Raw genomic sequence first — 15363 nt, 5'->3', positions numbered from 1 at the left:
TTTTACAGGGCTTTCATATTTTATTCAAACTAGTGCACCATTTCCGGTCCTTAGTTCGAATAAAAAATGAAAGCACTGTACCACTGTCCGGAATTGATTCATACCAAATTCTAAAGTAGTTCCTGTAGACAGGTGATTTAATATAACTGTTGGATGGGTTTTGCATGTGAGATTTATCACGCGGTGGTATGAATAAATTACGGTTCCGGTAAGAAAATTTAATATCAATGGCCGGAATTGTTTCTTAGTAAACCCCCTAAAATATTCCTACCAAAAATCGGAAAATGTTAATACCAGTCGACTGAGTTTTTCGTAATATTCAATTCTAATATTACTACTACAGATATATCTGCTCCTTACTAAGTTTCCATTGTGGTACGAGATGTGGTCCACTCCACCTGTTGTTGCCGTATGGAACATTAAACAGAACTTTTTTTGCGGCCATTTTCTTGTGCGAGGACTACAGCTTTTTGGATAAGACAATATTCACTTAGTGATTATTAAATAATAGAAATAATAATTATATTTTAGACACATCAGATGCTTTCGCTGATGTCGACGCCCCATCGAAACTAACTTCTTTATACTGTCTCAATATCATTTGTCTAAAAGACAAAAGAAAATAGATAAGAAACTTTATTTATAAATATAGGTATCTCATTTATTTTATAATAAAAAAACCTAATCTACTGAAATAAATAAATAAAGAAATCAATACAAAGATATAGTAAAGCTGCATAGGGTCTTTTTGTCAATCTACGGGTACACGGCATCTTCACCGCGAGTGCTATTTCACTGAGTCTATTGTGGATACAGTTGTCGCATCGTGTAATCATTCATGCGGGACACCAATTATGCGCCAATGAATTTCGCTACCTTCGGATCCTCATAATAAGACCGCCGTTTATAAGCCTTTTGTTAATATACATAATATATATTTTATTTATATAGACTTACACTGGGCAGATATCACTTACTATACTAATTATTTCTAATATGCAGTAAGCTATGTTTTTGGTAAACAGTCGCACGACTTAAAGTTGTTTTACTTTTTTGCCGAGTTCATTCACAATAGTTATCTCATTCTCCTATATATATTTTTATATATATTTATCATACCTGTGTCGGTTTACAGTACGGTTCATTTATCTTTTCTTGTATTATTTCCCATCAATTTAATATTTCTATTAATATCTTAGGGACCGTTCGTTTATTATAAAACCTTATGAATTGGAGGGTAATCTTATATTACCTATCGTTACTCAAGCCAGCATTATTTTCCAGATATAGGCCTACGTTTGAATTTTTAACTAAATGAATCAAGGGATCGGTCAATGCTGCCGCTTCTACTAAATCAATTCTAATCCTTAAGCTTGGCGTACCCTTTAATAATTGCACGCTCAGTCCCCAATCTTTCATCTTCAATGGCTCCCAAGAGATCCTTCATCGTCACCAAGTTACCACTTCTGATTTCTCTGAAACGTAAACCATTATCTCCTCTAATCGATATTATAGCACTCTGCTTGCTCTTTCCGTCTGGCTCTGCACCTGCCTTGACACTATCAGATCCAGCAGATGCGTTGGATGAAGTCATCCATGAATACTTCTTCCTACCTGGATTCATAGTCATCATCGCTGCGGTTGCATTTGCAGCCCTATGTAATGTTTCCTCAGCACCTGCCTTGGCGTCACCATTTTGACCATCGCCTGACGGGTCAGACGAGTTCTTCTCCAATCCTAATGCAATTCTTTTACTTACTCTTTTCTCCTCAAGCTCTTTCTGCTTGGCAGCCAAATTTCTAAGTTCCTTAGACAATTCTGAACGTGGAATAGAGTTCGCGTTGGCCCTTTTCGTTTTACTGTTTACTTGTGGAATTCCACGACGACGATGGCGAGACAACATTACTGTCTTGCTTACGATACTGGCCAACCACGTCTCGCACGAAGCAGACATCAAGTCAAGAAGGTCTCCATCATTAAGAAAATTTTGCTGAACTCCATTTTCTCTCGCTATTTTGTTCATGAACGCTGCAACGTGATACGGGTTAAGAAAAGCCACCGGCTTCGATGACTTGATAAATTGCTTGAGATCCTTTGAGACTTCGGATCTTCTATTCTGTTGCTGGACCAATAGCTCCTCTTCCTGTTGGATATCCACACCAGCTGCGGCAATAGCATCATTTAACTTGTTTGGATCAGTCTGCTTTTCTTTCGTTTGACTTTCTCCATTGACATTACTCTGTGTTTGCAGCGTGGATATTGTCGAGTTCATATTACTCAGCATTGGAAACTGAACATTATTGAAATTTACGTTACCCGAAGGCGTGGGCGTCTGACCATTAGATCCAAACTGCGCACTGTTAGGAGTAGCCAATGCACTGTTAGACTTGGTAATAGTATTTGCAGACGACGCAGGAAACGTGGTTGAGGGTACGGATGAAGTATTGATGGGCCTGATCTGGTTAGGGAAACCAACACCGTCCTCTACTTTTTCGGACTTCATTTGAGTACCAGTACCAGCGTTGTTTACACTATTTTCGGTTGCTTTCGGTACATTAGAACTATCAGCAGAAGAAACAACTGGTTTGGCTGAAGGTGTGTTGTCATTTCCAGTACTTGATTGTGTTGGTTGTGGTAAAGTACTGCTGGGATTCCTGTCTACATTATCGATTGCCTCATGGTTGAGACTACTACCGGCACTTGCTTCGTTGGAGTTAGGAAGTGCTTCCAAGAGGTTCGTTGGAAGATTGTCGAAATCAATTGTGATGTCACCCTGCAAGGAATGTATTCCATCGTTGTGTTGATCGGAGTCTAAATCTCCTATCTGATGTTGTGAGTTGGATGAGAAGCCTGGCACTGGATCGCTGAAGAGATCGTTGAATTGGTCATCATTTATCTCAGTCTTTTGTTTCTTGACGGCTCCGTCATCGTCGACTTCGCTGTGAGTTCTTTTCAAGTCGTTGGGTGAGTCGTTTGGCGGGAGATCAGACATGTTGTAGTGTTTATTAAACGTCGTAGGACTGGTTCCGGTTATTATGATAATATATCTTCAATGTGATTACCACTAGCCGCCGTCTCTGCTTCTGCTGGTAATATTGATGGATGTGAATGAAAGGCTAAGACTATAGCAAAATCAGCAATTTTCGTGTAACAAAATTTATTACAATATGATATTACAAGAATTCGGGGTTCTTCTGATGGCGAAGTCAGTATATACAAATGATGCCAAATACCTCGATATATCAATGGTTTAAAGAAAAAGAAGAATGAACTCAAACACACCAATTGCTTCTCAGTTTCTTAGCCGCTCAGTTTAAAGTCGCATTTAAGAGAATATGGTATTGTCCTGCATTTTGAGTCTCATAGTTAAGACTGTAAATAGACTGTAGGCGTATTATGTTCAATGAGTAATGTTGAGTAATGTATAATGATGTTCAATGCTGGACAGTATTGATATATAGAGATATGAGTAGTGTAATAATTTTGTTGTCGATAGAAGTAAACTTGGATACACTGAGACTGAGATATATGTTGGTTTTAGATATAGCAAATACTTTTTTGTGCAATTCCATTGCTGTGGTTTATGCTTTAGGAGAGTTGGAAACTGTGCACAGATAGTTTAACAGAGCCATTTGACAGAACTAGCTATCCAACAATATACTTGAAGAAGTTTAATTCATTACATCTTTCAATGTAGTTTTTATTTTTTTTTTTTTTCAACCGATAAAAATATATCACAGATCACCCACGGTCTTTACTTTAATGAACACTATAGAGATTGCCCTCTTTTGATAGTATAACTAGGAATCTTGCAGCCTCCAATTTAAGTATTCTTATGTCTTGCTAATTTGGTAGCGCCGTTATAGATTCTCACGTGACCACATCTCGATGAGATGAAAAATGAATTAAATATTTATTTATAAAAGATGAAGCAGTTAGAAAGCTACGAATTCTTCGCCGATAAGACATATCAGAAAACCTCTGCTAGGGTCTATATTTGAAAGAAAAGTCACATTTCAATTAATATGAGCTCCAAAGAAATTGCCACCTTTGAGGGCCATAGAAATTTCAGACTCCGTCTTGTTCTCTCTACCCTCGCAGGTAAGCCCATCAAGATTGCAAAAATCAGATCAAATGACATGAACCCAGGTCTTAAGGACCACGAAGTATCATTTCTCCGTTTGCTAGAGTCCGTGACTAACGGATCTCATATTGAAATCTCATACACCGGTACAACCATCATATATAGACCTGGAATCATCATCGGAGGAGAGCTTGTACATAACTGCCCATCCAATAAACCAGTAGGCTATTTCATAGAACCAATGTTGTACCTTGCACCATTTTCTAAAAAGAAGTTTTCTATCATCTTCAAGGGAATAACGGCCAGTGACAGAACTGGCGATGCTACTCCAGAATCCATAAAGTGGGGTTTGATACCGATAATGGAGAAGTTCGGAGTCAGAGAGGTGTCTTTGCATATTTTGAAGAGAGGCTCTCCTCCATTGGGTGGAGGCGAAGTTCACTTAATGTGTAACTCCTTGATTGCACAACCAATAACCATTCACGCAACCGATGTCCCAAAATTTTCTGCCATCAGAGGAGTTTCCTACTGTACTAGAGTTTCTCCATCTATTGTAAATAGAATGATCGATGCAGCAAGAGGAGTCTTAAGACCAACTGGAGTGGATGTAAATATTACTGCAGACGTTTGGAGAGGAGAGAACTCTGGGAAATCTCCCGGTTTTGGAATCACATTGGTTGCCGAATCAAAGAAGGGGTGGAGAATTTTAGCAGAAGGCGTTGGATCTGCTGGTTCATTACCAGAAGATTTGGGAGAAGAAGTCGCATATAAGCTCTTGGAAGAGTTGAGTCAGAGCGGTGTAATAGGAAGAAACCAATTGATGTTAAGTTTGGTATACATGGCTATCAGTAAGGAGGACGTAGGAAGATTAAAGGTCCACAACAAGCAAATCGATGAGAGCTTTGTTCATAGTGTTCGTGACATTAAATCCGTTTTGGGAGCAGTCGTTTTCTTAAAGGAATCTGATGTTCCAGAAGAAGAAGATTTCTTGACCTTATCCATCAAGGGTATTGGCTTTACAAGTGCTTCGAAAAAGATCGCATAAAATTATCATATGGAATTAGCATATCATTATTAGTAAACTTGTGCTATCTGCATAATAAATGATAGTAGAAGGCAAGGCTTCATAGTATAATCAATAATAAATATATCATGTTATCTAATAAATGTACAAATAAGCCATATAGTCTATTAAAGTATAAATTTGTAATACTTGTTTTGTTGCTTGGAGATCTCCATTTTACCAGAAAGAGCACCACCCAATATAATGCTGACATAAATTTTCAACACTAGTAGCCTGTTGGATCAACTTATCGACCTGCGTAGGTACGTCCAAACCTCTCAATCTTTTGATATCGTTACCTGTTAATTTGTCTGTAATTCTCTTCAAAACTAAAGCTGCTCTTGCATTTCTGATCTCAAGTTCGTTCTGCTTAGTCAATCTTGCTGCTTCCTGTTCATCAATTTGACCTCTTCTTAATAATTCTACTGTGTTCACTTGTGGAACCTGGATTCCGGTGGCTTCTGCGACGGCCTTTGTTGGGAAATCAAATCCCCAGTTGATCAATGGATCGTACGCAAATGCTTCCAAGATAGCCATCAACGATTCTTTATTATCTCTCAACACTCTCATAACTTGTTCACAAGTTATTCTAAATGAACCTTCAATTCCACTGACCTCCATGGCGTAGTTAAGCATTCTAGTAAGTCTGAAAGGCACTTTTTCTGGGTACTTTTCTCTAAGAATTGCAGCTTCGAAACAATCACCGAAATCAATATGAACTACTTTACCAGTGATTCTGTCAAGCATTAAATTCGAAGGGTGACGATCTCCCAAACCTAATATGTAGCCAACCATAGACATCACTGCCAATGAACGAGTGTAAGTAGTACGACGGTCCAACCAAGCCTCAGAAGACTTCGATTTCAACCAGAGAACCTTATATAAGTCCTGTCCTCTTGTATTATCCAATGCTCCTGTGAATACTTCAACCTTCTGTAATAAGGTAAGACTATCGTAATCTGGAGCCATCTGAAGCATTATTCTATGTTCAATATTCAATAGAATTTTTCTAGACTCTCTGTACTCTCTGATCAACACATGGAAGGTATCACTGTTTGGCACCCATCCTAACAAACCAACCTTTGGAGACAAAGGAATGGCAGGATATTGTTGAATGTCCAAATGTCTCTTAAAACATTCCGGATCATTGACCAAAAGAGTATTCACTAATCCGAACAACTGCATGACTAAGTTATCCTGTCTGATATCTTCATGGCCCTTCAAAGCATACCAATAGTCTTTACCGTCACTTCCCCGACAAGAAAGTTTTCTTGGTCTCTGTTTGGACAGAATGACAGAGAAGGTAGGATCAAAGCGTACAATTCGGATGACAGGCTTACCGGCCTGGTAAGTACCTGGAGCAGCTAAATCCAAATCAGTTGCTTCTTCTAACTTGGGAGATACGTACTGAAGTTCCAAGCTCTGAAGTTGAGGCAATTGCCTGCCAATTCTTCTAAAGACATTGTAATATATATCCCAGGCCTGATTCAAGTTGGTCACGTCTTTGGTTCTTCTGTAGTTTAAGACCCATTCGTATGCATCAGCCAACTCTCTTCCAAAGTTAGTAGCAAACGAAGATTCTCTCATTGTCTCTGGGCCCTTCTGGAGCATTTGGTGTAATGGCTCAAGCACTTCAAACATTTTTTCAGTGTTGTGCTCTCCAAAGAAAAGTCTGGAAGCGTCTTCTAATCCCTCATACCATTGTTCTAACCATAATACTGCTACTCTGATCAACTCATGACTTACTAGTTCTGCCTGGTCCACAAGATCCGATGAATGAACACGCATTTTCTCAATGATTGACTCAGCTGCCCTCTTTCTGCTAACGGACTCCGACGTTACGGCAACAGCTAATGGATATACCAATGCCTGTGGGTGAGCCTTTCCTAGATCTGCTAACAATCCAAATAAGGATGTACTGACAATTTGATTTGGTTGATGAATACGAGAAATAAGCTGGGGTACAACCTCTAACCAATTATCAATCTTGACCATATTAAAACCTTCAGTCATTGCCAGAGCAGCTTCGGGAATACCACCAAATTTGAACCAGAAGGTTAGCAATCTAAGCATATCTTGTAAAGAGTTGGAACTGGAAAGTGCAATGGAATGGAAGAAACCTTTTATCGAAGGAATGACATGACGTTGAACTGCCTCCATTGGTATCATATTCGTAGGGGTCTGTGGTGGTTGCTGTTGCGCTAATTGCTGTAATTGTTGAGACAGGTCATCTTCCAAGTTAGTTATAGACGCAGTGGATCTGTTGGGTTCTCTTAAATCAGTAAGGTCACTCTGGCTTCCATACGCGGTACCTCCATTGGTACTGTTGGCACCTTGAGTGGTGTACACAGAAATGACCTCGAAGTTAGCCAAAGCCCAATTGTGCCATGCCTTGTACCACTTATTGTCGAAGTGAGTAGCCAAAAGATAAGCTCCAAGAATGATTTCAGAGGTCTCAGTTCTCCAGTTGCTATTCAAAGCAATCTGCCATTCACCTTGTTTAAGGAAGCAACGTGCTAGCAATTTCGTGTATTCCTCGACATGTTTAGGAATACCTGGACCTTCAGAAGGAAGAGGCTGAGTGATCAAGTCGTTAGGATTCAATCCTAAATCTTGTGACATTCTGGTAGTGAAGTCCACCAAATGACGCAAAGCTTCTTTTTGTTGACCCTTTGCCCACATATACTTAAGTTGGGCATACACCACTTGTGGAGGAGCTCTTGATGGATTCTCTGGAGAACCTCCTTCAAGTAAGGAGTTTAATGACTTCTCGGCCAAATTCAAACGCCCTGACTTTCTGCACAAGTTGGCGAATTTGATCCACATATCCATATCTTGCTTTGGCTTTATAACTAGAGCTCTAACTTTAAGCATTCTTTGCCAGATATCAACATTACGCTGACATCCAAGTAATCTTGTATTCCATGTCTTTCTCATTACTGCACGCTTTTCGGAGCCTTGAGGTAAGCATTTATATTTGATAATTTCTTCAAGCTCTGCAAGCATTTGAACTCTTACAACAACTCCATATGCTCTTGTATAACTCTCTGATACCAATGCAGTAATCTCTGTAACTAAAAGATCTCTGGCCTTTAAAATATGGTTCAGGGCGTCTTCAAAATTGTTTCTGTGAAGACTGAGAATTGCATTGAAAAAGGCCTTATCTGGTGATTCGGCTTTCATCACCTTAATGCAAGCATCCATTCGGTCCCATTGACCCAAGCCCCACGATGCAGCTGCTGCTAAAGGAGCCACACTACGCTTAATGTCTCCTGAAGAGTTGTCCCACTTGCTTTTGGCCAATTCTGATAGCTGTTCCCACTCTCCTAGCGCATGCAAACAACGCATCTTACCCATCGTTATTTCCATATTATTAGGTTCGTGCTTCTCTCTTTCATTGTAAGCTCTGAGTGCATCATCCCATCTTTGAAGCTTTTCGAACCAAGTTTCTTTCAATTGAAGATCGTGATGCAATTGTGCATGTTTTAAAATACCTATAGCGGCATCGGACTGTTGCAACTGGTTGTTGATACTAATTAATGACTCAATAGTAGGAGTGGTGGGTTCCTCGTAGAATTCAAGTTCTTTATAATGCAATGCCTTAGCAAATGCATGGCATCTCTGTGCATATTGGCCTAAAGTCGTTATAGCAATCGGAAGGGATTTGTCGTCATGCTCCATGAATTCAGCCAAGTTTAACAAAATCTGATGGATTTCTGGTGGGTTGTTAGGCGACGATAATGCCACACAAAATGATTGCACCAATTCTTCTTGGTGCTGAGAATAAAGTTCGTTCCAACAACTGGCGAAAGATGCATTGAAGAGATCCTTGGCAAGAGGATAGTAATCAGAAGCAAGTCCGGCACAGGCTCTTATAGCATGAGAAGGACTCTGTTTAAGAAGCTCCTTACTGAGCCTGCCAATCCATTCTTGCCAGTCTTCTTTGCTTCGGCGCTGGGAGCAATCCCAAGCTGCCTTAAGTGCAGCTTGGTTTACAGGAAGCTTCTTAGAAGGCATATCAACATCTGGAACATCGAAATGGTGAGAATGAGTATCGTTATCCTTATAGATATCCACAGGGGGGAGCGGATCTCCAGAAAGCAATTTTCCTACAAGCAGTTCAAACTTTGTTGCATGAATCTTCTGTTGGATTAATACCTTCTTGATGACTGGGATGAAAACTGAAAATTCAGCACCCAATTGAGTAACGAGGCATGTTAATGTGTTCATTGCTGAACCCTTGAGCTCGTCATTACCTTGGCGAAGAACTCTCAAAATAGGATGGATGATCCTGGAAGCCATATCGTTCAAGAGTACATTTTTAGAGAGCCTTCCAATTGTCTCAATTGCGGCTTTTCTGAGTACCAATGGTCCAACTTCAAACATCTTCACTATATTTGGAACAATGATATGGACGTATTCCTCTATGTTGCTGCCAAATACTACAAAGCTCTTTAATACATGCAATGTTGGTTCTCTTTTAGCTGATTTGTCCTCCTCAAAGACATCTAACATCAAGTTCAAAACATCGGGCAAGTACATCTTAAATTCCCCTTCAAGAGCCCTAGATATGGATTCAATTAAACTTATTATGATTACCTGTATGTTCAAGTGAACGTTGAAGTTGAAAAACTCCTTAATCACAGCAAAAATCTCTCCTAAAAATGGACGAATATGTTGCTTCACGACTAGAATCAATGCACCAAGCTGTTGAAAATAAAACTTAAGCATGGATGGCTGACAAGTGTGCATGACGTTAATGATTCCGGGAATGATCTGAGGCAAGAAAGATACACAGCGAAGGCCCAAGGTTTGAAAAATGTACATGATAGCCTGTATAACCTTGGTATGATGCGAACTCAAAGAAGTATCTTTCAAAATCTTTAGTAAATTTGTGATAGCAACAGTAGGGTAGTATTCCTCATTAGATGGAGACATTCCCTGCATGAGAAGAGCGACGTCGACTGGTGGAGCATTCTGTTCAACTGGAATGTTTTTAGATGTCTGCTCAACTTCTCTATGCTTGTAAGGATCGAGAGCTCCAAGGATACCGAGTAATCGAACGGTTTCACGCCTGATTTGCGGAGAGGTCTCCAGCTTAAGAATGCCCACAAGCATACCAAGAAGCTGAGGATAATCCAACAATGGCTGGATAACGTAGCCAGACGAGCTGGCTAACTGTCCAAGTGTTTTCAATGCCGCATCACGTTTGTATGATGAACTCTGATCCTGAAATGTGTCTAAGATCAAAGGCATCAAATCGGGGATGAAAGGCTTGAGATCTTCTCCACCCACAACTGCGAGTTCACCAAGACAGTTAATAGCGCTTGATGCAACGGAAGAGCTGAGATCTTTTGCCTTTGGGAGCAAAGCTTCAACTATAGGTTTCACATAAGGTCTCGTTAATTCTTTAGAGCTGCTGATGAGAAGAGAAAGTAACGTTGCACTTTCTTCTTTCTTACGACTCGTTGTTGAATACTCTAATCTCGAAAGCAATTGAATAAGTGTCTTTCTGAGAGAAGGAACAATGTATGCTGGATTGAGTGATGATAAACGTCCTAGTATTCTGATGGCAGTTTTCCTAATACTAAATACCTCATCATTCAATGCAATAAATAAGAGTCGCACGTTATCTGCTTGGGACAATTGTGGATCGAAATTTCCAGCGTCTGCTAAACAATTCAATCCCTCGAGTCTAATTTCAGGAATAGGATCCGTTATGGAAATGGATAATAGCTTATCCAACACTTCATTCACTGCATTCAAAGCATTTACACTTGTCTGCTGGCAAATGGGATCTTTAACAAAGATTTCACACGATGTAATAGTGGCAGTCTGCCGCACCTTCGCGTTGCTATGCTCTAAGTATGCAATTGTGCAATAACGGACAAACTCATTAAGCTGGTAATTTTCAAATTTGAAAGAAGCAAGCATCTCCAATGCTTGAATGAGAATAGCAGAGTCGTAGTTCTTATACAGCTCCTGGTTCAGAAGGATGCTATTAACGTTATTGCCAGTATCTCTAGATATCATGATAAGCCTGTAATCGCGAGCTAATGACTCATTCATTTTGATTGATCCATATGGCGAACCAGGTGGTTGGAAACTCTTACCAGAAAGCACGAAACTAAGGAGATTAAGAAGTTTCATGTTCACTAAATTGGTGAGCGTGGGTATGTTTTCTATGAGGATCTGAAGAACTTCTTGCATGTGTCTCAGAAGCGAGCAGTTGGTGAACATCATATCCAAAATGTCTCGTTGCAAATGTTTCGTAAGAGCTGGGCCCACTGCAATAGACAATTTTCCTATACAGTCAAAGATTGCAGGTTCAGTTTCCTTTCTACTGGCTCTATACTTCAGGGCATTGGCTGTAGATGTGTAAATAGCATTTAGACCAGATGCATTTGCTGCTGCTGCAGAATCACTGGAAACCGCATTTACAAGAATCAGTTGAACACTGGAATTGGTAGCGTATGAAAGTCCCTCTCTGATGTTATCGAGAATGGCATCGAGGTAGGTCGCCATCTGATTCCCCACTTCTAAGGAAATCAACCCGATAGAGCGGAAAATTGCGCTTTTATCTGAATTTGCTGTCTCGTTGTGTGAGTTCTTAAGCTTCTTGAGCTGCAGCAAATAGTAATAAAGAGTTCTGTGAAGAAATTTCTCGACAAAAAGTTCTGGGTTGACTTTACAAAGTAGCGGAAAGATATTGGCGAGTTCCTGACGAATGGTCAGAAGCTTGTGGTTCTTATAAAGTATTGTGTTTTCATAGATCTGCTCAAATTTCAGCACGATATATGGATCCTTGTGATAATGAAGGAGCTCTCTGTACACTAAGAGAGAGCCATGGATGCTTTCATTGGTCTGAGTTGAAGTTGCTATAAGATTGTAAGCCGCAGTGCTTGGAGCAGTGCTATTTGTTTCGCTTTCTACGGTATCATTCTCATTCAAAGTTTTTGATGCCATATCTATTAACTTCTTGATCCAGTAAGTTCTTGCGTTGTTGTCACGGTCGTAAAGGATTTGCATGCACTTTCTAAGAGCAATAGCTGCGTCTTCTCTGATAGCGAGATTATTATCTTTTAAGGGAACCCATAAATGGTCTAGAATTTGGCTAATGTAGTTGAAGAGAAGAGTGGGTGCATTGTCTGCCAAGGCAGTTATTATTAAGATGGCTGCATGTCTACGATTCTCGTGTTGTCTGTTATCACCTTGAAGCCATTCCATGGCTCTTTTGGCTTCGTAGTCCACGACGAAAGTACCTCCGGGAGTTGCAAGCTTACCCAAAGTTTTGGTAGCAAGTCTCATGATGACGATATCGTTCAGTAGAATAAGTGAACCACCGAGATAATTGGAGAAACGGGCGATTTTGGCGGCATTTTCTTCGATGACTCCACTGTCCATGTCAATCAATGCATTGAGAGCGGCTATTCCTCCGAGCTTATCTGTGGCATCTTTGCCGTGAAGGAGCTCGAATATGGTTTTGTTGATTTCATTATTGTAGCGGTTGAACTGTTCTGGCGAGAGATCGCGGGCAATCAGCTCGAGGTAGCTACGGAGTTCGGCGGCATACCGGGTTCTCTCCTCTTCTTTGGTCAGTTTAAGGCCTGCGAAGATTTGCGTGAGCGATACACCGTCCACTACCTGAGGCTGGGTGGACATGGTGGAGAGATGGAATTGGGTTGAATGTTAAGGCCTTTTGCGATGATGGTGAGATTCGGGCCCTTTTGGAGATGTTTAATAGTTGATTTAAAGTGGTTGAAGGCGTTAGCTATTAAGAAGTAGTATCAACAATTGTTTAAAGCTTTGTTAGTGTCACTCGCTTATCAGTTTTTCAGCGGAGTGCATGTTGTCGGTGGAGATATTTAGTGAGGGAGAGGAAGGTGAGAGAGATGTAGTGAGGGAGGTTGGTGAGAGAGTAGTGAGAGTAGGTGGTGTAGTAAGATGAAGTGTAGTGAGATTAGTGAGAGAGTGGTGAGAGATTAGTCAGAGATTAGTGAGAGTGATGAGATTTATAAGGAAATTAGTGAGGTTTTAGTGAAGCTCTTAGAGTGAGATACGTATAACAACCCCCATCTGAACTTTTTGTTGGTTTTAAAATTAGTAAAGTACCAATACTTTTATAAACAAGTTGACTAGTGAGTGAGTTTTATAAAGTGAGGAGCCGGGAGGAGATTTATGGGGAGATTCGTGAGGAAGTTGGCACGAAGGTTGGTGAGAAACTTAGTGATAGTGAGTAGTGTGAGACAGTAGAGAATGAGAAGATTCGTGTAAGATTAGTGAGGAGTGCGATGTCTTATTGAAGATATTAGTGAGAGTGAGGAATTTAGTGAGGAATTGTTAAGGAGTTTGAAGTACCATAACACCCAAAGTTATCAAGATAGTAACTTAATGGTAACATAATATCAACTCAATGGAGTACGGGAAACCTAATACATTTATAGGTTGCAGATTCCTTATATTTACCCGGTTGATAGAAAATGCCCACTATAACCGATTCTTCATGACCTAAGACCATAACATCTTCCATGGTTACTTAGAGCAAATAGCGAGAGAATGACAAATTAGAAAGGTAGTACGACTGAAAAAAATAGAGAGAACTGCCTATTAGAAATCGTTAACTCAAATCATACACTGAAACAAGCTAGTCGGTACCACAACAGGACAGAGAAGAATCTTTATGTGATTCATATCACCAGTCTTAGCTCCCTTCGTACAAGGACTTACTCTTACAACCGGCGTCTTCTTTATTTTATACTTGTACGTAGATTGACATATAGCTACAACTAAATAGCTCACAAACTCTATCAGTGTTTACTTTTCATGTTCTTCGGCTCTCTTGATCTTCCGATAGTCCCTTCATCCAACCACTTATGGTACAGAGAACAATGAGAAGTTTCTCACAATACCTGGTCCAAGCTCATCGTAGTCGCTCTTGGTGTAACAGTAACTCTTGAACTCAGCAGTTTGAGCCAACAACGAACCACCAAACCACACGGCATAACGTTGCTTCTTGTGCGAGATAACCTGGACCTCAACACCGCTACTTTGTACACCACTTAATCTCTCACTTCTTTGCACTCTCTCGTTGACAATTCCCTTCAAGTCTCTTTGTAATCTCTTTCCAAAGTCCTTGAACATGGTGGAACCACCGGACAACACAATGTTCTTGTACAACTTCTTACGTACATCAATTGGCGACGATTGGATAACCTGATCCACAACGGTTGGCAATGGGGTCAAATAGTCCGAAGAGCAGATCTCTGGGTTGAAGAAAATTTCTGGAGCAAGGAAACGTTCGTAACCAACGTCAACCTTGGCCTTTCTCTCGGTGTATTCAACTATGTATTGAGCAAACTTTTCTGTCGGATACTGGTCAAACTTGTTGAATTCTTGAACAATATCTGGACAGACGTAACAGAATTGTTGTTTGATCTTTTCGGCAGTTTGTAAACTGGTATCAGCTTCACCACGGTCTCTTAACAACAGCTGGATGAATAATGTTATGTCTCTACCAGCCAATGGGATATTCTTGATGGCGGTACCAATGACGTAACCTTCGGCCACAGGAATAACGTGAGTAACACCGTCACCAGAGTCGATAACAGTACCACTCAAAGATCTATCCTGGACCTTTGGCGAAGTCCATGAAGCTGCCAATGCCAAAACGGCTTGAACAGCGATATACAAACCAGCACAGTTGAATGATTCAAACATGATTTCAGCAGTGCTTTCTCTGTTTTCTGGTGGATTCAATGGAGGTTCGGTTAACAAGAAGTAGTGATCTTCTGGCTCACATCTCAAGTACTTGAAGATAGAGCTTTCCCAGAATCTTTCCATGTGGTCCCAGTCTTCAATCTGACCATGTTTGATAGGATACGACAAACCGTAGTTTGGGCCGTTGGCGGCGTCGAGAGCCTCATCTCCGATGAAGAAGTCCAAGTCTTCCAAGCCTCTTTTGGACGATAAGTTGGAAGCTCTGCCACCAGCACGGGTTTTGGACGAAGCAGACAAGGTAGAGATTGCAGTGGGGAACACGAACGAAGGCGAATCGTTTCCGGCGAACCCCAACTTGGTCAATCCGGTACCATTGTCCATGACGACAGCAGGTGTGCCCATACTAGCCATGATGGAAGGTGGATTTGATTAGTTACTGGGGGACGATGGGTAAGCAGACGGAATGCAATGGTAATACAGTGGCGGCTAGATATTTCAA

At 40.6% G+C, this 15363-nt stretch overlaps 4 protein-coding genes across 4 annotated transcripts; 1 reads left to right on the top strand and 3 right to left on the bottom strand. All coding sequences in view use genetic code 12, as the record gives it.

Annotated features, from left to right (window-relative positions):
* Positions 1 to 1274: 1274 nt before the first annotated feature.
* TAF4 (Taf4p) lies at positions 1275 to 3278 on the bottom strand. The gene has a single exon (XM_064917769.1). It carries the CDS (start codon positions 2990 to 2992, stop codon positions 1361 to 1363), a length of 1632 nt encoding a protein of 543 aa, XP_064772508.1. The 5' UTR covers positions 2993 to 3278; the 3' UTR covers positions 1275 to 1360.
* Positions 3279 to 3950: 672 nt separating this feature from the next.
* RCL1 (rRNA-processing endoribonuclease) lies at positions 3951 to 5230 on the top strand. The gene has a single exon (XM_064917768.1). It carries the CDS (start codon positions 4026 to 4028, stop codon positions 5127 to 5129), a length of 1104 nt encoding a protein of 367 aa, XP_064772507.1. The 5' UTR covers positions 3951 to 4025; the 3' UTR covers positions 5130 to 5230.
* TOR1 (phosphatidylinositol kinase-related protein kinase) lies at positions 5231 to 12912 on the bottom strand. The gene has a single exon (XM_064917767.1). It carries the CDS (start codon positions 12807 to 12809, stop codon positions 5325 to 5327), a length of 7485 nt encoding a protein of 2494 aa, XP_064772506.1. The 5' UTR covers positions 12810 to 12912; the 3' UTR covers positions 5231 to 5324.
* A 1106-nt stretch (positions 12913 to 14018) lies between these two features.
* ARP3 (actin-related protein 3) lies at positions 14019 to 15275 on the bottom strand (the record flags this gene model as incomplete). Its single annotated transcript, XM_064921762.1, has 1 exon — positions 14019 to 15275. The coding sequence occupies one exon, from the start codon at positions 15273 to 15275 to the stop codon at positions 14019 to 14021; it is 1257 nt and encodes a 418-aa protein (XP_064772505.1).
* Positions 15276 to 15363: the final 88 nt, after the last annotated feature.

Source organism: Scheffersomyces xylosifermentans (genome assembly GCF_036884685.1).
Source record: "Scheffersomyces xylosifermentans strain CBS 12540 chromosome Unknown RJT20scaffold_7, whole genome shotgun sequence".
Classification (NCBI taxonomy): Eukaryota; Fungi; Ascomycota; class Pichiomycetes; order Serinales; family Debaryomycetaceae; genus Scheffersomyces; species Scheffersomyces xylosifermentans.
The sequence above is the reverse complement of the archived record's forward strand: the minus strand, read 5'-3'. Positions and strand labels throughout refer to the sequence as shown.